The sequence below is a fragment of the Gopherus flavomarginatus genome, chromosome 4 (genome assembly GCF_025201925.1).
Source record: "Gopherus flavomarginatus isolate rGopFla2 chromosome 4, rGopFla2.mat.asm, whole genome shotgun sequence".
Taxonomy (NCBI): domain Eukaryota; kingdom Metazoa; phylum Chordata; order Testudines; family Testudinidae; genus Gopherus; species Gopherus flavomarginatus.
In genome coordinates this window covers 38662975-38689869 of record NC_066620.1, presented here as the reverse complement: position 1 = coordinate 38689869, position 26895 = coordinate 38662975, and the positions used below count along the sequence as shown (strand labels likewise).

The 26895-nt window shown below is 40.1% G+C and overlaps 1 protein-coding gene across 2 annotated transcripts in view; it reads right to left on the bottom strand.

Annotated features, from left to right (window-relative positions):
- SRBD1 (S1 RNA binding domain 1) overlaps positions 1-26895 on the bottom strand; it is a 249577-nt gene that overhangs the window by 116341 nt on the left and 106341 nt on the right. For both annotated transcript variants that reach the window (XM_050951786.1, XM_050951788.1), the window contains exon 17: positions 215-306. In XM_050951786.1, coding sequence (XP_050807743.1) covers positions 215-306 — 92 coding nt within the window. The remainder of the gene's footprint in view (positions 1-214; positions 307-26895) is intronic.

Below are 26895 nucleotides of genomic sequence, written 5' to 3'. Positions count from 1 at the left end.
TTCCAAACTCCATACCAAATAATGTTAATCCAACATTACAGTTGAGAAACCAAGCAACCAAATATAAAGAGTTGCAAAGTCACAGGTAAAAGTGCTTTCTTCAGTCCATCCCCTCCCCTTGTATTTATGGGCCTCTTTTTATTACTGTACGGAATATCACATACAATACCAATTCAATTATATGAATAATAAAACTATTATGTATATTTCATACCTGCACTTCTTAGGTTAGGATCTAGGTCTGGCATCTCCTTAGAAGCTTCTGGACTAACACTGTAGATAGATGCTCCCGCTTCACTGACAATGCTACGAAATAGAATAGCAAACAGTTAAAAATGCACAGCTGACAATAAAATCAGCTTGAGATAGACAAGACTTCACTTCATTAAGAAGTGGTTTTTTTGCCTTTTTCCAAATTTTTAAAACACATTTTAAAAATATTCTGGATGAACTGAATACTAATAAAAGTGAAGGACAAATATCATTGGCCACAGTGAGACAACAGTACAGATACTGTGAAAGCACCTCCAGCTCTGCCAGTGCGCCTACTCCTTGCCTGGCCTGTAAAACCTCTGCTCTTTCAGTGGTAGGTCTCCGAGTACACACTGCCCATCATGCCAACCTCTACAGTATTCTGTGATGTTGAAAAATGGGTGAGACACTATTCACTTGTGACCAATCAGGAAGTCAGATTTCCTCAAACCAAAAATATTAGCTGGTAATTTAGTTGGACCACCTTATCTCCTGTACACACATTTAGAATATGTATATATATATATCAATAAGGCTGTGAGTCTTTCACAGAGGTCACTTTCTGGGACCTCAATGACTTCTGCAGTGGCCAGGGTAGCTGACCCCAGGGCCGCCCAAGCTACACCAGCTGCTGTCGGGTGGCCCAAGGCAGCTGGTCCTGGGTGCTGCCCCAGAGCTGCAGTCCAGGAGCAGCACCAGGGCCCCGGGCTGCCCTCATCCCCCAGGAGCAGCAGTAGAGCCCTGGGCTACCACCTCCCCGTGGAACAGCAGCGTCCACCAGAGCGTGTCTCCCCCTACCAAGGAACAGCAGCAGAGTCCACTAATTTAAAAGTGACTTGACTAGAAATTCAAGGACACTTAATGATTTATTGACACTCATCAAAATGTTATTTTACTAGTCCAGGTGAGCTCACTTTGGTTTCATTGTGCACTTGGGGAAAAAATCACCCATAGTTTTAGATGGTTCAAAAATTTACATACTAAACAGTAAACAAAAGTAATACTTAGGAAACAACAACTGAAAGAGCATGTTTGCTTTTCTAAAGCATAAGGAATTTTATACTCCATACATGCAAAACTGAAACGCTGTCCTACAACATGTTTTTAATTAGAAAAAAATATGGAATGCACTCAGGTAAAGCACGTATCATTTTAATGAGATTTGCATTCAAAGATGTTTTTGTATGTATGCAGTGATCCCCACTGGGCACTCCAGATCTGAGATTCCGAAGGCAGCAGAGCTTCCACCCAGCACAAAACCACCCCAAACAACTGGCATTCAGAATTGAGACTGGAAAATCTAGACGTAAAATAAAACAAATTATCCAGAGTAATAGTATAGGGCCATGCATTTCAGAAAAGCAATTCCAAAAACATGATTGGTTCATCCAGCCTCAGCCAAGGTTTTACAGACTTATTAATACTTCTCTAGTTTTATTTCATTTGGTTTTAGTTGCACCAAAGCGGTTACCCAAGTGATATGCTTTATCTTGATCACAAAAATACTATTATAGCAAGCAAAAGAGTTTTGTTTTGGCTTTTTATACCAGCTTAAGTTAATTGCTCAGCTGCCCAATTGCAAGTGTCTATCTTTACCATTCCTCAGAGCATCTAGAGTCAAATTCAGACCTGGCATAAGCTGGTATAATTCCTGGAGACTTCAGTGGGAATCATGTTTGCTTCCTCTCTGCTGAATTTGATCCATATAGTTTTTTAACTCTTCTCACCAGATGAAAAGTTGTTTTTACAACATTTTTCAAGAAAAAAGGGGTGATTGGTTAAATTTTCAGAAGAGCATAAATGCCACCTAAGATGGACTTTCAAATCACTTTTGAAAACGGGCCAATTTTTTACCTATTATGAAAAGATGCACTGTCTAATATTTGGATTTGTTGGGGTTTTCAGTTAAATTTTTTTAAATACCTTTTTTTTTTCTATTTTGCTTAAAAATACTGGACAAAACAAAAGGGTATCATTTTTTTCTGGACATTTCTGAATACCCACCACATCTTTGGACAGTACAAAATAGCAATTATATAATTAATAGAAAATAATTACATATTGAAAACTAATACATCGTAAGAAATAATATATAAACAACAAACAATGCCACGGACACACAAAATACCCACAGTGTGTGGGAAGTGGCAGGCCTTATATATGCTATCACAACATACTGCTTCCTAATGGTTTCATCAACAAAAAGATGGGCAAAGTTTATAGAATATGCCTTCCCACTGGTGATATAATCCATCCTAAAGATGTTTCTCCATATCCCCATCCAACTTTTTAAAGTTACAAAATATACACATCTGAAGCTCCCTTGAACACAAATTACTCACTACATAATCCTTCAATTTATGTTTACTAATTACACCGCTATTATTGCTTATTGCTTAGTACATAAAGCCTTATGTGGTGTGCAGGTCTCATTTACGGTTACTAAAAAAGATGCATTTTAAATGTTAAAACCAGGGTTGCTCTTTAAATGTATTGCACTAGCACCACCTGGTGGTGTTCTATTTCCTTTGTTAACATTGCTTACTACATTCTAAATAAATGGGAAAGCCTATCTAACCCTGGCAGACATAACGACAGACACATTTCACTTAGAGATCAAATAAAAACATTCTATTACAACACTGACATTTTCTCTTTTTGTTAATTTTCAAGGAAATAAAAGGAATAGGGGGAAATTAGCGCATATGAATCCAAAGAGGGTTAAATTTGCTCCTAACTCAAAATAAATTTTATCATATAGCTCTTTTATATAATTACTACTTCACCCATGTTTGTGCATATAGACAGTAAAGTTTTCAAAAGCACCTAGTGACGTGGATGCCTAAATCTCATTGAAAGGCAATAGGACTTAGGCACTTTTGAAAATTTTACCTAATATGCTTAACCATCCATACCATACATGTTAAAATAATACATATCTGTATTTATACTTTTAGAATTGACAAAAATCGATATTGCTTTATAATACTTCTGCAAATCTCAATTATGTTTATTAACACTGTATTACACCCTAGTCTTTTGCCTAAGATCAAATGCAATACTGGATTCATAATCTATAAAATAGAGAGGGGACATCTACATATTCGGCCTCTAAGGAGGATTTTCCCATCCTAATTACAACGATCCTCTCACACTGATGTGGCAGAACTGCTGTGCATAAATACAACTTCTTGTAGTTGCCTTATAAAAACATTACTAGCTATAAAACAATAATGGGACAAAGAGGGTCAGAATCAATAAGCCACCTTTATACATTTGGGGTGAAATCCTTGACCCAACATAGTTAATAGAAGTTTTGCCATTGACTAAAAATGATGTATCCCAAAACAGTGTTTTGAGGCTGAAGGTTGCATAATTTAATTTCTAAAATATAAAAGTATCATGATTAATTATTGCACTTATGAGATTGTCTGGGAAACTATTAAACTATCACATAAGCCCTTCATTTACCTTCTGGCGGCGGCAGCAGGCAAGACCTCTGCAAAAGGGCTGAAACACTGGAGAGCCCCACATTGACTGAGTAATCTTACTAGCTAGAAGTGGTTTAAATATTATAGAGGACATAAAAATAATGGAACTCCAGGACTGGAAAATCCAGAAAGGATAGAAGCACACTGTTAGGTCAGAGAGACTGTGAAACTAAATTCAAATAATAAATTCACTGTCTCTCATCGGCTAGTGATACGGCCCAAGCAGAAAAGGAAAACCAAGACAGGTTGTGCAAGAAAAATCTTTTAATAGGTGTTTGTTGAATAATATAAAGACAACTGTAATTTAGCCTGGAAACACACAAAATTTTAGGTCTGTGTGTCAATCAAACTAATTATTATTCAGAATTTTAATAGTGTGTATCGTTAGAGGATTTTTCAGCATTGTGAATATTTTAAAGTCTGCATTTATCTTGTTTATAGAAGAAAAGATTTTCATCCAGCTTTTACTTAAATATGAAACTACATGCTGTTTATTTTTCATTCTGTTTTTATTAATTGTTATATCCTGCACAGCAAAAGATGGCTTATATTAGATCATTCTTTTTTGTGCTGCATTAAAAGGCCACTTGTCAGGTCAAAGTCACAGTCCAAATCCTGTCCTCAGTCACATCCGTGCAATCCCATTGTCATCTGGTGCAACATCTTGAATGTGCATGGATAGTATGCAAGGGTGCTATGTGTCCTCCTTTAAGAGAACACAACAAAAGCAAGTGATGACGCTATCACTTCCTGACCCAGATTCAGCAAGTACTTCCCTTAACCAAACATAACACATGCAGGGAAATAAATAAACAAACAAACAAGAAAATAGAGCCAGATTATGAGTTCCTCAAATGATAATCCTTGAGTACAGGTGGGAGGAGAGATGCAGCAGCATTCATAAAGAGCACTAGAATGAGAGAATGGAGAACAGAGTATACTATAATTAGACAGAAATAAAAATGTGGAAAAAGAAACAGTAATAAACTTGCATCACACACTTAAAGCTAAATTTAAAAACAGACCTCAAGACAATCTATCACTTTGCATCATCAAATGTGACTGCTGATATAGATAGCCAGCTAACTCATTTTTAGATGTGGTCAGATAATTTGACATCTAAATGTGTGCAAAAAGGCAGGAGAAATTATTTGCATAAGCACCTACAAAATAAATGAGACAAAGTAATAACAATTAGTCTTTTAAATTAAGATTATTTTTCCTATACATTTGTATCCAGCAGCTTCAAAACACACATAAATAACACGCAGTAAGAATCTTCAGATACCTCAGATCAATTAGGCTACAAACAGCCATACAAAAACCCCCTTGACTGACCAACCTCTTCATTTAACTCATTGTCAGAGAAGACATAGAACCTAAAATTCTCCTCACAATAGGAGTGTATTGTAATTCAAAGCGATGCACAACTTGTATTTGTATCCATCTGCGTATTCACTAGTACCATTACAGGCAAAATTTACAGTCAACAGATGTGATTTATATCATTCATTGTCAAGATACAGAATGCAAGCAACAACAGATGTGCAAAACCTGCAGGATGTAGAAATTAAGCATCACCTATCATCATTACTCGGGAAACTGACCAATCAGTGTTCCAACACTTCAACAACAAACCACAGTCTATCAGATTGGAAAGTTATCATAATCAAACAAGAGTCAAGGGCTGAAAAACTGATGAAAGATAATTTATCAATATGCTTTCTTAAATCCACCAGAAGATAATCTGAGGATAAAGCCCCACTACACCAAATGGAATTCTTTGAATATCATGAACATGTACGGATTCACTTTATTTCTTTGGGAAAAACAGCTGCAGCATCCTTGGCATCAAAGCCAGTAATAATGATCATTTACCACCATAAAGAATCAAATTGAAACACATTGCAGATTTAATACTTTGGTGGAGCTCTGTTAACTGGTTATTATCTTTATCTCTACATATCCACAGACAGTTCTTTCATCACATCATTTGTCAGTTTACATTCCAAATACAAACAATTATACTGTGGTGTGTTTAAACACAAGCCTGATTTTACAGAACCATCCACAATATGTAACGATTTTTAAAAATTGCTCTGAAGGTTTTGAGATTATTTGTATATATATTGGCTTGGGTTCTGGGTATAACATGTCGGGCTACATTAACATTATTAGGTTTCTTTTGCCATAATTTTGGGGCTAATAGTTTCTCTATTCTTCCCCTTAGAGCAAAAGCTCATTAGAAGTTAAGTATTTTAAGTAATGTTAATGTTTTTATTCTTTGCTGCAAGACACTTTCGCCACCTGATACCACACTGCAGGAAGTTATCCAGCTTGCCTAATCAGTGTATAACCTTACAGTTGTTAATAAATAGTGATCTCAGACAGACTTTCTAAAAGCTGCAAAAATAAATCTTTCAAGCTAATGAAGGGCATGATCCTGAAATATACAAATCCTGAATTGTCCCTATGTGCTGACACAGTGAAGTCAACAGGGCTCTGCTCAGATGCAGGGGTCTAAGTTGTCTCAAACTGCAAGACTGTGGCCCAATACTATTTTTGTAAAACAAATTCACAGTGTAAATATATAGTCACTACCACTTCTAAAACTCAATTTTCCCATTCATTTTCCCATTCATTGTTTCGTACAGTAAGGAATCAAACATGCAAACTTGCAGGGACTCCAGTGAAGTAAATGGAATTAATCTGAATTACTGCCGATGTAACAGAGCAAGATATGGCCCAGAGTGTTTGCCTTCAGTAAAAATGTCATTTAATCAAGTTAAGGCCAAAATGTACTACCTCTGAATTCTTTACAAATCTAAATAACTCCCTGGCTTTACAGAAAGCTTTGGGTGCACAAGTAATGCCTGAGTGGTCCCTCCCTCATAACCTACCTCTTCAAGTCAAAATTATTTCTGAGCAATTTCAGATCTGCATCATCTTCATGTACAATTGGAATGTGCATGCATATGCTGCTGTATCTAATGTTTGCCTCCCTCCTAGTTGACCTTGCTTGACTTAGACTGCTAGAGCACTTCACCTCCTGACAAAGCCAACGTGCCACTCCATTAACTGGCAGAGGCTGCAGTCAGTACAATGCACTCATCAGACTCCCTTTTCAGGCTCTGGAGACTGCAGACATATGACCTTCATCTGACATGCTCAACCTCCTTTGGCTAGGGGTTGGGAACTGAAGTCTCTGCCTACTCTTCAGAACGCTAAACTTGCTAATGTTTTTCTAAATGTACCTCTACCCTTGTGATAACTGCTTTCAGACACTCAAGACTGTGTTGCAATTTTAAAAGCATATTTGAAACAGAGAGCAAAATGTTTAAAAATAACCCCCTCGCTCACTCACTCTATTTAATGCTTGAAAATAAATAACCCTCCCTATGAGGAAAAGGCACTTTCAGGCTACACCAACGTTTTCTTCATCCAGATTTAAATCTGCAGCTTGAGATCGATCAACATCTTTGAACATTCTATATATTAAGCACTGTAAATATTAATTTACATATATACATTTTTTGCATCAAGACAAAAGGAACTTTTTTATGCTGTATTAGAGAAAAGAATGTTACAATTTCAAAATATATTCATTCTGCATGCCTACGAAGAGAGAACTGATTTCAATGCTTTCCTCAATAAATTTTATCATCTAGTTTTAACAGGAAAATAGCTTTCAAGTTCTCTCTGATTTCAATTCTTGCTTGATAAGTTTATGAATTCTCCTAAAACAGCATGTAAATGGAAGCTTTCACTACAAACAGAAGCATCATGGTAGATATAAAGTAACGTAAATAAATATCTGAGCCCAAAATATGCAAGAAAAAAAATCCATGTCAGCCTCTCTCTTCACATAAAGAATTACGGTAGTTATTTAGAAAGGGAAAGGAGGCACAACATCTAGATAACATCCACCTGGCATTAAGTCATATGAACAATTTAAAACTGGAATTACATAATTACTCAAAATCAATGTAAGTTAACTATTTCGCCACCTAATTTTGAAATAAACATGCCCTTTCAAATAAAGGCAACTTCTTTTGAATTCCCTCTTGAAAACAGAGTTAACACCAGGCAAACAAAAATAAATGCACACACACACACACCATTTATGTCTAATTTTATTTATTTTGCTAACCTTGGGACCTTTTAGAATAACTCAGACCTCAAATATTGGAGATATTTATGGATTTTCTCACATTCTTTAATGTTGTTGAAAGCTTACTTTACAATAAATTAAGAGGAAACCAAGAAAGTCAGGGAAAGTTCAGCTACAAACGTTTGCAGTCAAACCTCTGAGCATGCATGAAATACAAAATGCAATTACTGAAATAATTTTCTTAAAAGGGCACCTCCACTCGCCTCCAAATTGACAGGATGACATTCGCACATTTTTAAAAAAGCACATCCTTTCAGACTCTTGCTGGCCTGTACCTGAGAGTGAAACCAAAATGCTGATTTTGCATTCTAACAGCATCCTGTAAAGTACTTAAATGTAACAAAAAAAGGTATTTTAAGTATTAGAGCAATTTTGTTCAGAGATATGCAACCTGACCTCTTCTTTGTTAACATGGAATGGCTTTCAGCAACATGGGTGACACTTGTGACACCCGCATTAGCGAACAGGTTTTCCTGAGACAACACTTGAAAGTTTGGAGAATATAGCACACCTCTGCTAAACTTCTGATTTTGAGGAATTTGAAAGTTTCCTAGATAAAGTCGTTCACTGGTTACTTTACAAAACAAAGTAACTAGTTCAGGATTTTCTCATCTTATTTTTTCAGTTAGTATTTCTATTTGAAAATTTTTTGCACAATATTAAAAACAGCAAGTGAGAAGGTTGTATGAAAAGTTTTTATTTACTACCATCAGAATTAAATGGATTAAATAAACATTACTTAATATTAGAGTTAAATAAGATTAATTCCTTCCCATTTTGATGTAAGGCTCAGAATCCATAATTTAAGTAAGACCTCTAGCTTACTAAACTAATGTAACAAACTGTAAAATTATGACACTGGAATCCTCTATTCATTCATCTATGAACCATGCCCTCAGCACATCCCTGTAAAGAGAAGAACGATCTGATATCTGTCTTCATCTTGTCTGAAAACGATGACATTTTTCAGTACGAAAAGGGTCCAAATGGCAGGTGTCAAAGAGTTTTAGCTTCACACGTGGTGCTAGGAGGCAGAAAAAACAACAGCAGCGTGTGGTCATGTCAGAGTTATACAGTAGCCGCTGTACGAGTGCATATCTGAAAAGAGCAAACCTCATAGTCTGTTAAATCAATCTAGTGCCAGATGCTGTTATCAGAACAAAGCTGGTGCTATGGATTCACCCCAGGAGAAATAAAATCCCAAGTCAGGAGCGAAAAGCGAAGACCTAGTATGGCACCTCTCGAGCCTAAAGGTGACAGTTACCTGCATGTGCCCTTATTGTTTTTATTGACAATTTGTGAAAACAGGTTCTGTCATTGCTTGTAAAGCAGTCTGACTTGAAGCCCCTCTCTCTGTTGCAAACGCTTACGTAAATATGAGCTTTCATATCTAAACTCTACTTCCAAGTTAATCATCCAACTAAAGCCATACATCTATTTGGCTTTTACTTTCAGAGTTAAGTACTGTAGTAAAGGAGAATTTTAGAGATGGAATTTTAACCATTTTTCTTTCAATCCCCTCCATTCATTTTGCCTAGGCACTGGAAAGGTAACATGGGATAATACTGTCATACACTGCCTTACCTAAACAAGTGGGTCAGTAAAGAATGGAATCAGAGCAAAGTGTCAATTTTAACTTTTAACTTCTTCAGTTTTGCGAATTTCATTTAGCGTTATCCATTAAAATACACAATAGCTCTTAAAAAAAAGCCCCTTCCAAACAGGTTATATGAACATTCACACAACTGAACATGTATTCACACATTTAAAAATGCTCTGAAAAAATTACTGATTAATAGTCAATTAATATAACTCAGCAATTTTAATTGGAAGAGAGCAAGAGAGATACTCAAAGGGCCTCAGGGTTGACATTATGAATAAAAGCCTGAAAATTTCATTTCAAAACGTGACACCTCCAGAGACTGATATACCTTGTATTAATTTTACAATTCAACGTCCTGACCTGCAAAACCTTCACACATGCTTAGCTTCGTGCAACTGACTAGTCCCAATGACTTCACCAGGACAATTTGTGTTGACAAAGGAAACACATTCTCAGGTATTTTCAGGAACAGGGACCAAACAAGATTCCATCTAGATTCCCATATCATAAAAGCTACTCAACCAGTGAGAATATAGGCAGTCTCTGGTCAAGAGAAGACAAGCGCAAGGGAAATGCAGTGCGTTAATGCTCAGGTTTAATATATATTTATGTATGGAGAGGATTTTTTTGGTTTGTTTTTTAATGCACTTATCTATAATCTAAATAATCAGTTAATCTAAAAAGAAATTAACCAAAACATTATTAGATTCTGCCCTTCAGTGAATCAATTTACTCAATGAGACTATCAAAACCCTTCCAGACTAATGAATCCCACTCATATGCCCACCACTGTTCTTCCCAGATCAGAAAAACCTGGGACAGCAGGATGGGCCTTGTAGAAGTCAACAGAACATGAGGTGCAAGTTTCAGAGCAGAAGGCCTATCACTAACAATGTTCCGCCGGCAGTTCATTCTCAATTAAACCAGGAAGATTCCAGCCCACGCACCATCAGTTATGGTGACATCAACTGGAATGGTAAGATGCATAGGGAGAGAATTGCTCTCAAACAGCATATTCTTACAATTCAGGAACAGGAAAGGAACGTTTGTTAACTTGACTGTTTTTATTACTATTGCTGTTGGGAAGAGTTGTCCATTACAAATGGCCTTGCAGCAGCATAGCGCACTTCCATACAATACTGTATAGCTTGACCCCTGAAAATCTTTCCTGGCATAAACCACCCTTACCCAAGTGAGTTGCTGTATTGAATAGTCCTTACTCATGCAAATAGCTATAATTTTTGAACAAGCCAGAAAAAAAACTGGATTATTGCAAACCTATCCAATGATTCCCCCCTGATATGATCAGTAACAGCTCAAAGGGAAATGAAAAAAAAGCTTGTCCACAAGTAGTAGTGTGGGTGCTGTAGTCAATTCTTCCCAGTTTACCCTAGCCAAGAACAGAGGCAACCAAGGTGTCCCTTTCACCCTTTTCTACTGAGAAATAAGCATGCTCAGGGCATGAAGAGCAGGGTAATTATTTAAAATTTAATAGACCTACTTGCATTAGCAAGGATTTTCAGAATAGAGCCTTTATTCTATATTGCATCCTTCCTGCAAATTGTACCTGTAAGCATTCAAGTTTGAAATCCTTCACTCACATGACAGATACTGTCTGGATATGTTGCACTGGTAACTTTTAAAACTTTCTTTCTAAGCATCCACTGCTACTATTAGTCGTGACTTTCTCTTGGGGCTCTATATCCTTGCTTCCTGGCATAACACACATACAGTTCCCTATAGCAATAAAATTAAATAAATAAAAGAAAAAGCCAGAAGAGAGAGCCAGAAGCCAGGAAAGATTTTAGAGCTTAGAGAGAGGGGCCAGACGGAGCCTTCAGCACTTCAACAGCATAAAGTAAAGTAGATGGAGCCCATGTTGGCCTTTCCATGTGTTCAGGAAGAAAAAGAAGCCTGTCCAAAAACCTCTTTATTTTGATATATTGGGCAAGACATCCATCTTTGTTTATTTGTTTATTTAGAATAAGAGCCAGAATTAATTCATTAATGCATTTCACAGAGGAACTCAAATTCAGTCAGATCCAACAGTGCATTCAACCAGTGTTGTATAGGGGGAATGAACTTATTCAAACAAGCTGTAAGAATATGCTTTTTAGTTTCCATAGTTGCCCTGAGGAACTGTTTTTGTTCGGAGGCCAGATAATTCAGATAGAGTGAATGCAGTGGTTAAAATGTAGTTACTTATACTGGACAAGAGGTTGGTGCTTAACATCATGTTAATTCTCCTGAAGACTTAATCTACAGAGTGCAGCAATAACTGGACAAGACTACAACATATGGATCAAAGTGCCTCTTGGAGAGTTGCACCTCCAGCAATTGTCATTTTCTTTAACACTCATTCTAAATATTCTGGAAGGAGCCCAACAAGGATTTTGGTGTGGATTCTATAGCCTTGGTTCTTAAGAAATACTGGCCTGCAGATTTGCTTTTCTGATTCAGGCTTTATACTACTTTTTTTTACAATAATTTGATCTCATGATGGTATCCAGCAAGATCTCCTTATCTTTTTACCTTATTTAACAAATAAAATACCAGAGGATACTTTCCAGTGTTACCTATTAGAACATTGCGGAGTATCTGGGACTTTCCACAAGGGAAACCCACAGCAGTTTTAGGTTTCTTGCAGGGAGATCACAGAGTTTAGGGCTTCTCCGTGATCTATAGTTGAACGGAAGATATTACAGAGAAACTGGGAAATCTTCTTTGGGTCATGGGTAGGAGGAAAAGCTTATATAATATGGTAAAAGGTGTGGTTAATTTTTTTAGTGCTGATCTTGATGTTATCTGTTGCCTCTCTTATAGGTAGGATACATGTGGAAAGTTCTGTCCTTTCCATTTCATAGGCTAACAGCCTCCTGCTTTTATCCTCTGACTCAAAATACTTCTGATAAAACAGTCCTCTGCTGAGACTTTATTAAATTCACACACTGGTATCCTTTTTGAGTGACTGCCTCAATGTCTTTGCTAATAATCAGACATTCTCCCCATTCTTAATCTCACTATGAAGTCTAAATTTCCTGGGCTTCATTAAAAAAAAAAAAGAGGAGAAAAGAGCAGACTATCCTCTACATTGTGGATTTGTGGATATTCCATGTTTACATTGCTCAGCATAAAAATGTATCCCGTTTTGTCTGTCAAGTGAATTTCTGCTGTTTATTGGAAATAAGTGATGTGTTGAGGCACCAGCTAGTGTTTCTCAGAGGTGAATCACATAAGTCAATTAAGAGAATAAAGCATCATGGGATAAAAAAAGATTTTACATACAGCAGAGAAAATTGCAGGGTATAATTTACTAAACAGCAAGAAATTAACAGGATGTTGTCAAGTATAATTCCCAATTCTGGACCTTAGCGCCTAAAATATGGGTACTAGTATGAATTCCCCTAAGCTTAATTACCAGCTTAGATCTGATAGGCTGCCACCAATCAGGACTTAGAATAGAGAGCCTGATAGACTCTGGTCTCCCCCAGAAACCTTCCTTGGGGGACCCAAGACCCAAATTCCTTGAGTCTCACAACAAAGGGAAATAAACCATTCCCTTCCCCCTCCCTTCTTCCTCCCAGCTCCTTCCTGCCCTGGGAACACTAGGAGATCGCCTGATTCAACTTCTTGAATCACCACATCGAGAGGAGTGTTACCTTCCCCCTCACACAGAGGCCATACAGATTCAAGCTGCGTGAATCTAACATTAAGAGAAAATTTATCCTTCCCTTCTCCCCACCAATTCCCTTGAAACTTAACTAGGAGAAAAAAATCACACAGGTCTTAAAAGCAAAACTTTTAATAAAAAAGAAAGAAAAAAGTAAAAGGTTTATCTCTGCACTTTAGATGGTAAAAAGTTACAGGGTCTTTTAACTATAAACAACAGAAATAAACTTTCTCCAGCAGAAACACAATTTAAGCTACTTCCAGCAAGTACACATATGCAAATAGAAAAAAAAACAAATTAAAAGACTATGACCGCCTTTTCTTACTTACAATTCTGAATAGATAAGAGACTGTAGCAGGGAGATTGGCAGAAACCTGGTTGCACCTCTAGTCCCGTCCAGGACCCAGAGAGAACAAAGCCAAACCCAAAACCCACAAACAAAGGCTTCCCTCCACGAGATTTGAAAGTATTTTGTCTCCTGATTGGTCCTCTGGTCAGGTGTTTGCAGGTCACTGTTTGTTAACCCTTTATAGGTGAAAGAGACATTAACCCTTAGCTATCTGTTTATGACACGCCCCCCAAATCGCAGACAGTGGGGAACCTCACTGGCGGTGATTTCTTCCAATAACTTTAGAATAAACAGGTTAATACAACACATGTACCTTTACATATACTACTAAGTATGTAAACTACAAGACTTTTTACATTTTAAAGACAAACCAGTAGATTTTGGGAAACTTTCACGAGAGAGTGCATCAGCTACTTTTTTGAAGCTCCTGAAATGTGTTGAATTTTAAAATCAAAATTTTGGAGAGTTAAACTTCATCGAAGCAGTTTTTTGTTGTTTCCCTTGGCAGTATGAAGCCACTTTAGCGCGGAATGGTCAGTTTGTAGCTGGAACCGCCGTCCCCAAACGTATGGGCGTAGCTTTTCCAGGGCGTACACAATGGCATAGCATTCCTTTTCACTGACTGACCAGTGACTTTCCCCTTCAGACAGTTTCTTGCTGAGAAACACGACAGGATGGAAGTTGTGATCCGGTTCTTCCTGCATGAGAACTGCTCCTATACCACGCTCAGATGCACCTGTGGTTACTAGGAATGGCTTGTCAAAGTCCGGGGCCCTGAGCACAGGGTCAGACATGAGCGTCGCCTTAAGCTGCGTAAAGGCCTTCTGACACTCATTAGTCCACTTGACTGCATGTGGCTGGGTCTTTTTGGTTAGGTCAGTCAGTGGGACAGCGATTTCGCTGTAGTGTGGTACAAATCGCCTGTAATACCCGGCCAAGCCTAAGAAGGATTGGACCTGTTTTTTTTACTTTGGGACAGGCCACTTTTGGATAGCATCCACCTGGGCCTGTAGGGGGTTTATGGTTCCTCGACCCACCTGGTGTCCCAGGTAAGTCACTTTGTTTTGGCCTATTTGACACTTTTTGGCCTTAACAGTTAGTTTGGCCTGTCTGATGCGCTCAAAGACCTTTTTCAGGTGTTTTAGGTGTTCGGCCTAGGAGTCAGAAAAAATGGCCACATCATCGAGGTAGGCAACTGCATATTTGCCCAATCCTGCTAGGAGACCATCTACCAGCCTCTGGAAGGTGGCGGGTGCATTTCGCAGCCCGAAAGGAAACACATTAAATTCATACACCCCTGCACGGGTGATGAAGGCTGACCTCTTTTTGGCAGGTTCACCTAGCGGTACTTGCCAGTACCCCTTGGTTAAGTCTATTATAGAGATGAACTAGGCATGTCCCAACTTTTCCAATAGCTTATCGGTGCATGGCATTGGATAGTTGTCTGGACGAGTTACCGCATTTAGCTTACGGTAGTCCACGCAAAAGCATATTTCCCCATCTGGTTTGGGTACCAGAACCACTGGAGATGCCCATGCACTGGTAGATGAGCGGATTATACCCATCTATAGCATGTTTTGGATCTCCCGTTCTATAGCAGCTTGGGCATGAGGAGACACCCATTAGGATGGGGTTCTAATTGGGTGAGCATTACCTGTGTCAATGGAGTGGTATGCCCGTTTAGTCCATCCTGGGGTGGCTGAGAACAATGGGGCGAAGCTAGTGCACAGCTCCTTGATTTGTTGCCGTTGCAGACGTTTCAGGGTTGTGGAGAGGTTCGCCTCTTCCACGCCACCGTCTTTTTTCCCTTCGTAGTAGACACCGTCAGGCCACTCAGCGTCATCTCCTCCCTGGACTGTAAACTGACAAACCTGTAAGTCTCTGGAATAAAAGGGCTTGAGAGAATTAACATGGTACACTCTGGGCTTTAGGGAGAATTGGGAAAGGCTATGAGGTAGTTAACAGCTCCCAGGCACTCTTGGACCGTGAATGGCCTTTCCCATGATGCTTCCATCTTATGGGCCTGTTGCGCCTTCAAGACCATAACCTGGTCTCCTACCTTGAAGGAACGCTCTCTGGTATGTTTGTCATACCAGGCCTTTTGCTCTTTTTGAGCATCCTTTAGGTTTTCTTTAGCAAGGGCTAAAGAGTGTTGGAGGGTGTTTTGTAGGTTGCTTACAAAGTCCAGAATGTTAGTCCCTGGAGAAGGCGTAAACCCCTCTCATTGCTGCCTTACCAACTGTAATGGCCCCTTAACCTCGTGGCCATACACAAGTTCAAACGGTGAAAACCCTAAACTGGGATGTGGTACAGCCCTGTAGGCAAAAAGCAACTGCTGCAACACTAGGTCCCAGTCATTGGAGTGTTCATTGACGAATTTACGTATCATGGCCCCCAAAGTTCCATTAAACCTTTCCACCAGGCCATTGGTTTGATGGTGGTACGGGGTGGCAATCAAGTGGTTCACCCCATGAGTTTCCCACGGTTCTTTTATGGTCCCTGCCAGGAAATTAGATCTTGAATCTGTAAGGATGTCGGAGGGCCAACCTACCCTGGAAAAAATGTCTGTTATGGCCAGGCACACAGCTTTAGCCCTGGTGTTGCCTAGAGCTACTGCTTCCGGCCATCGGGTAGCAAAGTCCACGAAAGTCAGTACGTACTCCTTTCCTCTGGGTGTCTTTTTTGGGAAAGGACCCAGAATATTCACAGCTACTTGCTGAAATGGGACCTCAATTATGGGGAGTGGCTGGAGAGGGGCCCTGACCTGGTCTTGGGGTTTTCCCACTCTTTGGCACACCTCACAAGACCGGACATACTTGGCAACGTCCTTGCCCATCCCCTCCCAGTGGAAGGACTTCCCCAACCGGTCCTTAGTTCTGTTCACCCCAGCATGGCCACTGGGATGATCATGGGCTAAGCTTAAGAGCTTTTCCTGGTACTTAGTTGGAACCACAACTGTTTTTGTGGATGCCAGTCTTCCTGGTGTCCACCAGAAAGCGTCTCCTTGTATAAAAGTCCTTGTTCTACAACAAACCAGGATCGATTAGAAGAGCTGAGAGGCGGTGGGGTGCTCCGTGCCGCCGCCCAAGCTTTCTGAAGGCTGTCATCTGCTTCCTGCTCAGCCTGGAACTGTTCCCTTGAAGCTGGAGACACCAGTTCTCCCTTAGACTGTGGACTTGGGCTTGGTCCCTCTGGAAGCGATGTAGGTGATGGGGTTGTTTCCGTTGCTGGTGAACCGCTCTCCGCTGGTGCACCAGGGGGTATTTCAGGCTCTGGCTGAGCCTCTTGGGTGTGGCTGTCTGCTGCTTCTGCCAGTTCAGGCTCACTGGTGCCCTCTGGTGTTGAGGTTGAAGATGGATTTGCAAGCACGGTCGTCAGTGCTGGCACCGGTTCTGGTGCTGGCTGCTTTTCCAGTTCCTGGTCTGGGACTGGAAGCACTGTGGCTGTTTCCGTTGTTGGCATGGGATCCGGGTCCACTACTTCTGTCTGGGTCTCTTGTAACACAGACGGGGCCTCTGTGGACAGCTCAGGAACAGGAATGGGTCTGGAAGCTTGCCTGGTTTGGCTACATGTAACCATTCCCACTCTCTTGGCCCGCTTCACCTGGTTGGCCAAATCTTCCCCCAGTAGCATGGGGATGGAATAATTGTCATAGACTGCAAAAGTCCACATTCCTGACCAGCCTTTGTACTGGACAGGCAGTTCAGCTGTAGGCATGTCCACAGCTTGTGACATGAAGGGGTAAATTGTCACTTGGGCCTTTGGGTTGATGAATTTGGGGTCAACGAAGGATTGGTGGATAGCTGACACTTGTGCCCCCATGTCTCTCCAAGCAGTAACCTTCTTTCCGCCCACTCTCAAAATTTCCCTTCGCTCTGAGGGTATTTGAGAGGCATCTGGGCCTGGGGATCTTTGGTGTGATGGTGGTGTAATGAACTGCACTCATTTGGGGTTCTTTGGGCACTTCGGCTTTATATGTCCCAGTTCATTACACTTGAAGCATCTTCCAGCTGACTGGTCACTGGGTCGAGGTGGGCTACTGGAGACTGGTGAGGTGGAAGAATAGGGCGTCTGTGGCTTTCCTTGGGTTGTAGGTGGAGTCTTTGGCTGCCCTCGGTTGTAGGGTTTATTGTCGGTGTGCCCCCTGGGATATTCGCTCCCCTTGACAATAGCTTTTTTCTTTTCTGCCACTTCCATCCATTTGGCTCCCATCTCCCCCGCCTCGATTACCGTTTTGGGTTTCCCATCTAGGATGTACCTCTCTATTTCCTCAAGAATACATCTAAGAACTGCTCCATTTGTACCAGGAGGTGCAGCTCGTCCAGATTGTTAACCTTTGTTCCTGATATCCAGGGTTCATAATTCTTTGCAATGTGGTAGGCATGTCAGGAGAATGACACATCTGGTTTTCATTTTTGGTTTCTGAACCGCCGACGGGCATGTTCAGGTGTTATCCCCATTCCGTATCTGGCCTTGGTTTGAAAAAGTTTATAATCGTTCATTTTTTCCTTAGGCATTTCAGCCGCCACCTCTGCTAAGGGTCCACTGAGCAGTGGCCTCAATTCTACCAAGTACTGGTCTTCAGAGATGCTGTACCCAAGGCAGGCTCTTTCAAAATTTTCTAAGAAGGCCTCAGTGTCATCACCTGCCTTGTAGGTGGGAAATTTCTTGTGCTGTGGAACCATTATTGGCGAAGGGTTGTTAGGATTGGCTGTGTTCTGTTGCCTAGCCTGTTCTAATTCCAGGGCCTGTCGGTGGGCCTCCCTCTGGAGTTCTATCTGTCTTCTGTAGGCTGCATCTTCTTCTTCTTGTTTCCTTCTGTGGGCCACCTCTTCTTCTTGTTGTTTTCTTTTGTGGGCTGCCTCTTCTTCTTCTTGTTTCCTTCTGTGGGCCACCTCTTCTTCTTCTTGTTTTCTTTTGTGGGCTGCCTCTTCCTTGGCTAGTTTTGCATTAATTAGTTCCATCCGTCTCCTATGTTCATTTTCTTGGTCCATGGCTTGTTGCCGTGCTCGTTCCTGTCTCAGGCTTTCCTTGGAACTCATGGTTCCTGCTTTCTTGTGCTGAGGCGCCCTCTGGTGTTTACTGCCTGAAATTCAGGTTCTCTGTTGGCTTCCTGGGGTTGCTTAGCAACAGAGTCCTTTTAACTTCCTAGCCTCTCCTGAAAGAGTTAAAAAGCCAAAGAAACTGTCTTTCATTTACAAATGTGTTCTGCTGGTGTAGTTGACTCACAGCTGGAGTTGTATTGTCTAACAAAAGATCCCTGTTAAACTTAATGGCCCTTGCCTGAGGCCATATCTATGCACAGCCAGACCGAAGCAAGGGGAAAAAAATTCTCTGGTTGCAGTTTAAAAAAATAAACCCTTTCCCTCTGCTTATAACCAGCTAGCAGAGAAGCAAATTAATAATCCTACTGGCTTTTGGATTCTTATCTTTCCCAAGTATCAGAGGGTAGCCGTGTTAGTCTGGATCTGTAAAAGCAGCAAAGAATCCTGTGGCACCTTATAGACTAACAGACGTTTTGGAGCATGAGCTTTCGTGGGTGAATACCCACTTCCTCAGATGCATGTAATGGAAATATCCAGGGGCAGGTATATATATGTGTGCTAGCAAGCAAGCTAGAGATAACGAGGTCAGTTCAATCAGGGAGGTTGAGGCCCTGTTCTAGCAGTTGAGGTGTGAAAACCAAGAGAGGAGAAACTGGTTCTGTAATTGGCAAGCCTTTTGCTTGCCAATTACAGAACCAGTTTCTCCTCTCTTGGTTTTCACACCTCAACTGCTAGAACAGGGCCTCATCCTCCCTGATTGAACTGACCTCGTTATCTCTAGCTTGCTTGCTAGCACACATATATATACCTGCCCCTGGATATTTCCATTACATGCATCTGAGGAAGTGGGTATTCACCCACGAAAGCTCATGCTCCAAAACGTCTGTTAGTCTATAAGGTGCCACAGGATTCTTTGCTGCTTTTATCTTTCCCACATGATGCACACCATGTCAAGTATAATTCCCAATTCTGGACCTTAGCGTCCAAAATATGGGTACTAGCATGAATTCCCCTAAGCTTAATTACCAGCTTAGATCTGATAGGATCTGCAAATGGAAAAAAAAAACAAATTAAAAGACTATGACCGCCTTTTCTTACTTACAATTCTGAATAGATAAGAGACTGTAGCAGGGAGATTGGCAGAAACCTGGTTGCACCTCTAGTCCCGTCCAGGACCCAGAGAGAACAAAGCCAAACCCAAAACCCACAAACAAAGGCTTCCCTCCACGAGATTTGAAAGTATTTTGTCTCCTGATTGGTTCTCTGGTCAGGTGTTTGCAGGTCACTGTTTGTTAACCCTTTATAGGTGAAAGAGACATTAACCCTTAGCTATCTGTTTATGACAGATAAAAAGTCAAGCACAGGTGTTATATGAAAACAAAAAGAGGGAACAATCCAGTAGATATGTTTAATATTCAGTCTGATGGCAAAATAATTAGCAGCATCAGGCTCAGAATTTCAAGTTAAATTCAGATCAATTTAGAATATTGCATTTTAAAATTCAAACGTACAGAAAGCTGAAGTAATAGCCAAATCACCACAACCTCCAAAGCAAAATGCTAACAGATGAGTTTAAGGATTAAATATATTTTTCCCTAAGTTACTTTTCTGAGGAATGCATCTAAATGCAGGGAGACTTACTCAGATGTCCACAGTGCCACAGATACAGATTTGGTGCTTTACTCTTAAATTATAATTTTTTTTTACTTTTAGGCCTCCAGGCTTCTTTCATGTCTTCTCTAGTGCTCTTCACTGTCATTGTTTTAAATATTGTTTTTTGCTGATATCATGCACATCTGCTGGGTGTCTGCAGTAACAGATGCTGATCTCAATCCAATACATCTCCAAACAAAAGTGGGCTACATATCAGGCAACCCAACTCTCACCATTGTTTCAACCTCCCACCATATAAAACAAAGGATAAATTCTTATTTTGAGTTATATACAGAAGTGCTCACAAACTGAGAATCTATGCACAAAGAAGTTTCACTATGGTAATATTTCTCTAAACATACCAGCAGTAAAAAAAATAAAAATAAAAAAAAAGACACCAATTAATTTTGTAAATTGCAGAGGTTTTGCTAAAAAAGCAACCAGAAGGAAAAAAAATAGATAAAAATGGATTTAATTGGTATTTACTTTAAAAACGAATAATTTGTTCCTTCAGATTGTGGGGAATCCACATTGTACGCTTTCCCTGAATTATATCACTATAATTGGCATAAACATAGGCTGAAAGAGATTTAATTTTAAACACCTATTTTCATCTCTTAATAAATTCTCTGAAAAATGTTTCTGGACTGAAATCTACCATCATAAAGCTATGATTCTATGCTTCGTTCCTAGGCTCTGTTTAAGGGTATGGGAGGTGTTTTTTTAAGTGTAAGTTAGCCATTTTTGAGTTATGCAAATATGAAAAAATATAGGAAGTCCATTACAAAATTGAAGTGCTTTTTGTGTTCAAATAATACAAAACACAGCCTGATTTTGAAAAGAAATCTCAATTTTTACACTGCAGTTTGTGAAAGACATTGGCCAGTGCCTTTTATAGCACAGTGATGTCTAATTACGTTTTTGGGCCTGAAAATATAGTAGACAGGCTTCTACGTGTTGTAAAATGCACCAGCACTTATTTGCAGATACAAAACCAGAAGGTAAGTGGAGGTTTTTAATCACAGCCATATATAGCTTTTGTTTTTTTAAATATGCCTTTGATGTGTTTCAAGGTATTTGGTTCACAATTAAAAGGAGTTATGCATTATTTAAGATGAAAGCAGCAATGAAAACCAAGTGCTACAAACCAATCTTTTTCAAGCATGACAAAGGCACTCACCCTCATTGAAGAATAAGCTCATGCAAAGAATTAAGTTTATAACTCATTTTAAATTGGAAAGCAAAAAAACAAAAAAACAAAAAACCACATTTCAGATAAAGTTACCGGACACTTCCCCACTCCTACAACTCACCCACACTTGCATTTGTTGGAAGCTTGGTACTATAAAATGAAGATCATTATAATGAAATGAAAATAATGATTGAGGATCCAATCCCGCAAACAAACATTTGTGCACATCACCTGAATAATACCATTGACTCCACTGGAACTAGTCACACGCAGGATTGAGCTTAAAGGGCTGGAACCTCCGAAGTGCATGTGCTTTGCAAGACCAGGGCATTAGAATGGAATGATTCTTTCAGCTCATGGTAGCTGGGATTTTTTTCACCCTGCCAGAGTAGCCAGTTAGTCTGCAGCTAGGATTCTCCAATTCTCCAAGGTCTAAGGAAGTAAATGACTGCCTCAGATTTTACTAAAGAGTCAGATCTATTAAACTTTCAGAATAATCATATTCCGCCCCTCCCCCGAGATAGAATCTGACAAACAAGCTTTGATATTTTAAAAACAGACACTGGCAGTTTGCCTTTAATAACATCCAAATCACACTGAAGAGTAACTTTTTTAAAAGAGCTAGTGTTTTAAATATTGTAAACAAAGATAAATCAGAATAAATTGGAAATGAAGTTAACTCTACGCCCTATATTATTGATTCTCACAGGAAGTAAGTAGAATTACAATGAATCTCATCTGCCTGAGGATCAAATTGTTACTTGTTTCTTGCACCTCATCTTCCTCCAATAACGATAATAGTTTTTTGTTTTTTTTTTTTTTAATATCTACTTAAGGGGGGAGGAAAACGATGGGAGAGACAAAAAATAGACACACAGTGGTGGTTATGATCACTATAAAAGTCTAAATTAGGATGAAAGACCATCTGTGTGGAAAGACTCCACAGCAAAGGGAGCACCTACTACTCCTGAAGGCATTCTGTGCCAAAAAATTAAAATTCTGCACACAAAAAAAAATAAAATTCTCTCACAGTATTTTAAAATTCTGCAAATTTTGTTTGTCAAGTAAATGTGGAGGCTCCAGCATGGCATTGGGGAGCACAGGCCACTGACTGCACAGAGGTGAGAAATCACTGTGCGGCTCTTCCCCTGCCTCCACCCACCCAACCCCCAGGACATGGACTCAGCAGTGAAGCTGCACCCAACCCTGACACAGCGCAAGGATGCAGCCTGCCCCAGAAATACCCCAGGGCCCTGCTCCTCTGTGTGGGAAGGCAGGTTCAGCAAGGCAGGAACCAAGTGTAGAGCGGCTTAATGTGCGGGGAATCAGGTGTGGGTTGAGAGAGTTCTGTTTCGGGCAATCTAGGTGCAGACAGCTCAGCGGGGGATCTGGGTGGCTGTTTCCCCCTCCCCCTCCGCTGGATGCACAGGGGCTTGTTGGGGGTTCTGGCTGCAACCATAATAGGACTCTACAGGGGAGTCCAGGTGAAGGTGGCTGGGCCTCAACAGGGGAAATCGTGGTGGGGGGAGGAACAGAACTTGGCAGGGGGATATGGGTGTGGGGGAGTTACACATTATTTAAGATGAAAGCAGCAATGAAAACAAAGTGCTATGAACCAATCTTTTTCAAGCATGACAAAGGCATTCACCCTCATTGAGGAATAAGCCCATGCAAAGAATGAAGTTTATAACTCATTTTTAACTGGAAAGCAAAAAAAAAGGAACAACTACACTTCAAAAAAAAGTAACAGGACACTTCCCCACTTAGTGGGGGGGTCCACATCTGGGGTAGTGGGGCTCAGTGGTGATCCAGATACAGCTGGTTGGGGCTCGATAGGGTGGAGATCCGGGTGGCTCATCAGGGTGGTCCAGGTGCAGAGGGAGTGGGGCTCATTGGGAGGGTTTGAGTATGAGGGGGTCTGGATGCACAGGTTTGGGCAGATGGGGGAGCAGCTCCCTGTATAGGGAGCCTTCTCCCTGCAGCTAAGACGCGATGGGTGCAGGAAGTGGGTGTGGGGAGAGGAGTTTGCAGAGCTTCCTGTAGCCAGGGGAGAAACTTGGGGTTGGGTCTGACCTGGTGCCGGATGCCATGCAGTGGAAGAGGAAGTCCCATCCTCCCCAGCCCAACTGTGACTTGCAGCTGAGCCCAGCGCAGTGTAGGAGCCACCATCCAGGTCTTCCCCAGTCCTGCCTCCTGCCCTCCAGTGATTTACCTCTCTGCTGGCTTCTCTGGGTACCCAAAACATGCTGCTGGGGAGGGTCGCATGACCTCTCTTGTGGCTTCCCTTTGCTTCCCCATCAGAAAGTCATTTTTCTGCGGGGAAGCAAAGAAACCTGCAGGGGACATAAATTCTGGGCATGTGCAGTGGCGCAGAATTCCCCCAGAAGTAACCTACAGGCATTCTGTCTCATTCAGACAGAATTCCTCCAAGTGGTTTGAGGGAAGCACATGCCAGAGCGGAGTCTGTGACACCCTTTAACATAGCACAGCATCTATTCTCCCAAGCACCAACTCAGCACTGCTGGCTAGTATGGCAAAGCCATGGGCTTCTCCTCACCTTGGTGGCCCTATTAGGGAGCCTCGTGCCATCGGGGCATTAGAATATCTTGGCCTCCTCTCTGGCATAAGCACACAAAGACTATCAGTGAAGTCTACACTCGAAAACTCAACTGGTTAAAATTAAGAGTATAGTTGAGTGCTTTGTACTAGACTGGGGAACTGATTCTTTTGTTCAGGAACTATAAGGGCTAACACTGTCTGGTGTTAACACTAGATGTAAAGAGTTCAGGAAAGCTCCTTGTGTCTTCCATCAATCACTATGGCTAGATGAGAGTGCAAACATTAATGGAAAATACAGCATGCCCCTAAGAGAAGGTGAACTTCAAAAGCTTTTAACAATATTTTTTCATACTGCTTGGATCCCAAATCATTAATAGAATGTACACGCAGGTTTTAATATTAAGAGCCTGATTCTCAATATACTTCAACAGAATTGTTACTCTGGAATTATTCTGGTACACATGAGAGGAGAATCTGATTCTTATAATATATGCATATTTTATAAACAAAATATTTGAAAATCTTTTTTTTCTAATCACCTGAAAGCTGGTGAGCTAAGGCTCTGTTTAGGGATGTGTATATCTTTTGCATCAAACCCTGAAGCCAGACAAACCCCAGAAACCTGAAATGAAGCTTAAAATTACTAAAAGCTGCAAAATTGAGTCCTTTGATTTGGATTTACTAAACATTGTGAAACAAAGCCAGCAAGTTTCACAGATGCATACTTCTGCATTTCCTCTGCTATTGCTGATAACATCCCCATCATGGAAAGCTCTCCTGGTTTACAGGATTTGGTGGTAAACAACGAATCTCAAACTTGTATCTTGACAGGCAGACACAGTAGAAACTGATTAACAAATGTGCTTTTCAAATGTACAGCAGATGCAATCTTACACTCCCTTTATATATTCTAATACTGCTTTGAAATCTTAAACAGGAGATCTGTTTTAAAAATGAAAGCATCTTCTTTGTAATGAGTGCAAATATTTAATATTTTAGATGAAACGATGTTTCACTAAGACAAATAAAGACATAACTCCTATGTTAAAATGTATTATATAGTTTACGAGCTTGTAACACTGAGCCCTCGTCTACACTACAAACTTATGTCAGTATAATTGCATCACTCGGGATCTGGGGACGGCTTCTTCCATTGACATAGCTACTGCCTCTTGAGGAGGTGGAGTACCTATGCCAATGGCAGCAGCTCTCCCATTGGCATAATAGTATCTTCACTTAGCGTTGCCGTGCTGTAAGTGTAGAAAAGCCCTAAGTAAAAGTAGATTAGCTTTTTCCTAATGCTTTCCAAGTGTTAGAGGTGGACTGAAAAACAATCATAATTAACGTGTTATTGTCTATTTTGAGTGGGATATTAAAATCTTTTAAATTAATTACAACATACGTACGCATTTACTACATATTATTTAATTTGTTAAAAGTTACAAGAAACTCTTAATAGCAAAAGCTTTAAACCTTCAGCTACTGAGAATTAAAGTGTAATCATCCATCCTCTTCCTATTTATCAGTTAAGGAGGCATGATATTTGAAATCCTTTCCATCAGAAAAGTTGTACTTCCTATTGTCACAAGTAAACCCTAAATAATTACTGTATCAAAGACTCTTATCTTCTCTCCAATCCATCTTCCCCTCATTTTGCTGTTGATGGCTATCTGCACTTCCTATCTCATGCATGCTCTTCTCCAGGACCCGCAAAAAGGTATTAGTAGTAATAGCTGCGAAGACTGAAAAGGCAGCAACAGATATATACAGAGAGAGGTAAAGAGAAGGGTGCGGTGAAGTGGATCAGAGAATGTTTAGAAATGTTATCTGTGGGCCAGCTGAAAATGAATTTCTAAACACCATAGAAAAGGGCAAATAAGCATCCTTATTAAGCATGTCTTTAAAAGATTTATTTTTTAAAAGTCAGGACATATTAAAAGGGTATCCTATCTGCTCACTGAAGTTAGTTTCAAACATTCAATCTGACAATGTCCCTTAAGTTTACTTTTGCTATTAGAATACTCCCGTAGATGTAACATTTTCTCCACTATTAAAACGCTTATTACTTTTCTAACACAAGGAATGCAAGAATACCCAGTCTGACCTACCTCAATGTGATACACTAACTTCCAGAAACAACATTTCACACAATGTGACAAAATATGCTTGAGGTGTGACTTTATGTTATAAAGAGAAACCAACCAGGACCAACAAATAAATTTTAACTGCACCAGTGATCTTACTGAAAGCTCACTCCAAAGTACATTTGCTACAGTAGAATATCACAATCCTGACAAGAGAATAATCCAGTGAAAGCACATGTCTAAATTGTTTCCCTGGAACATTTCCTGTCAAGTTCAAATGTCAGAAAACATTTTATCAAAATGTTAGTTCCAGTGTAACCTACCCAAAAGTACTGAGCAACCACTGATTAACAGGAAGATTGCTTTACCTACTGAAGAGTTTTAAAATGAAATACATGGCAATTAGTTCTAAGAGAGGTTTCATTTGAAGAGTCGATTTAATATTAGCAATAACCACAGCTGCATATGGATGAGTTGCTATTTTAAAATTATCTGTTTCTGTAGAAGTGTGCAATAGAAAATTGATCTGTTTGGATAGAGAGATGTTTGATAACCTTATAAAAAAGGAATGAGATACAACCGACATTTCATGCAGCTTCCAACTACTGTGCTACTACATTATTACTCAAATTTGCTTTTAGGATTTAATAGGTGTTCCAAGGAATAGAAAATCCTCCACGTAACTGATTCAGAGAATGGTTAAAGGGACATGACTAACAAACTTCTATCTTTACCGTCTTCTCTACTAAGCAGTAACAAGAACAGAAACACTCAAGCAAAAGAGATTACAGTAAAATTCTCTCATTTGTCCCAACCTTCCCTAGTT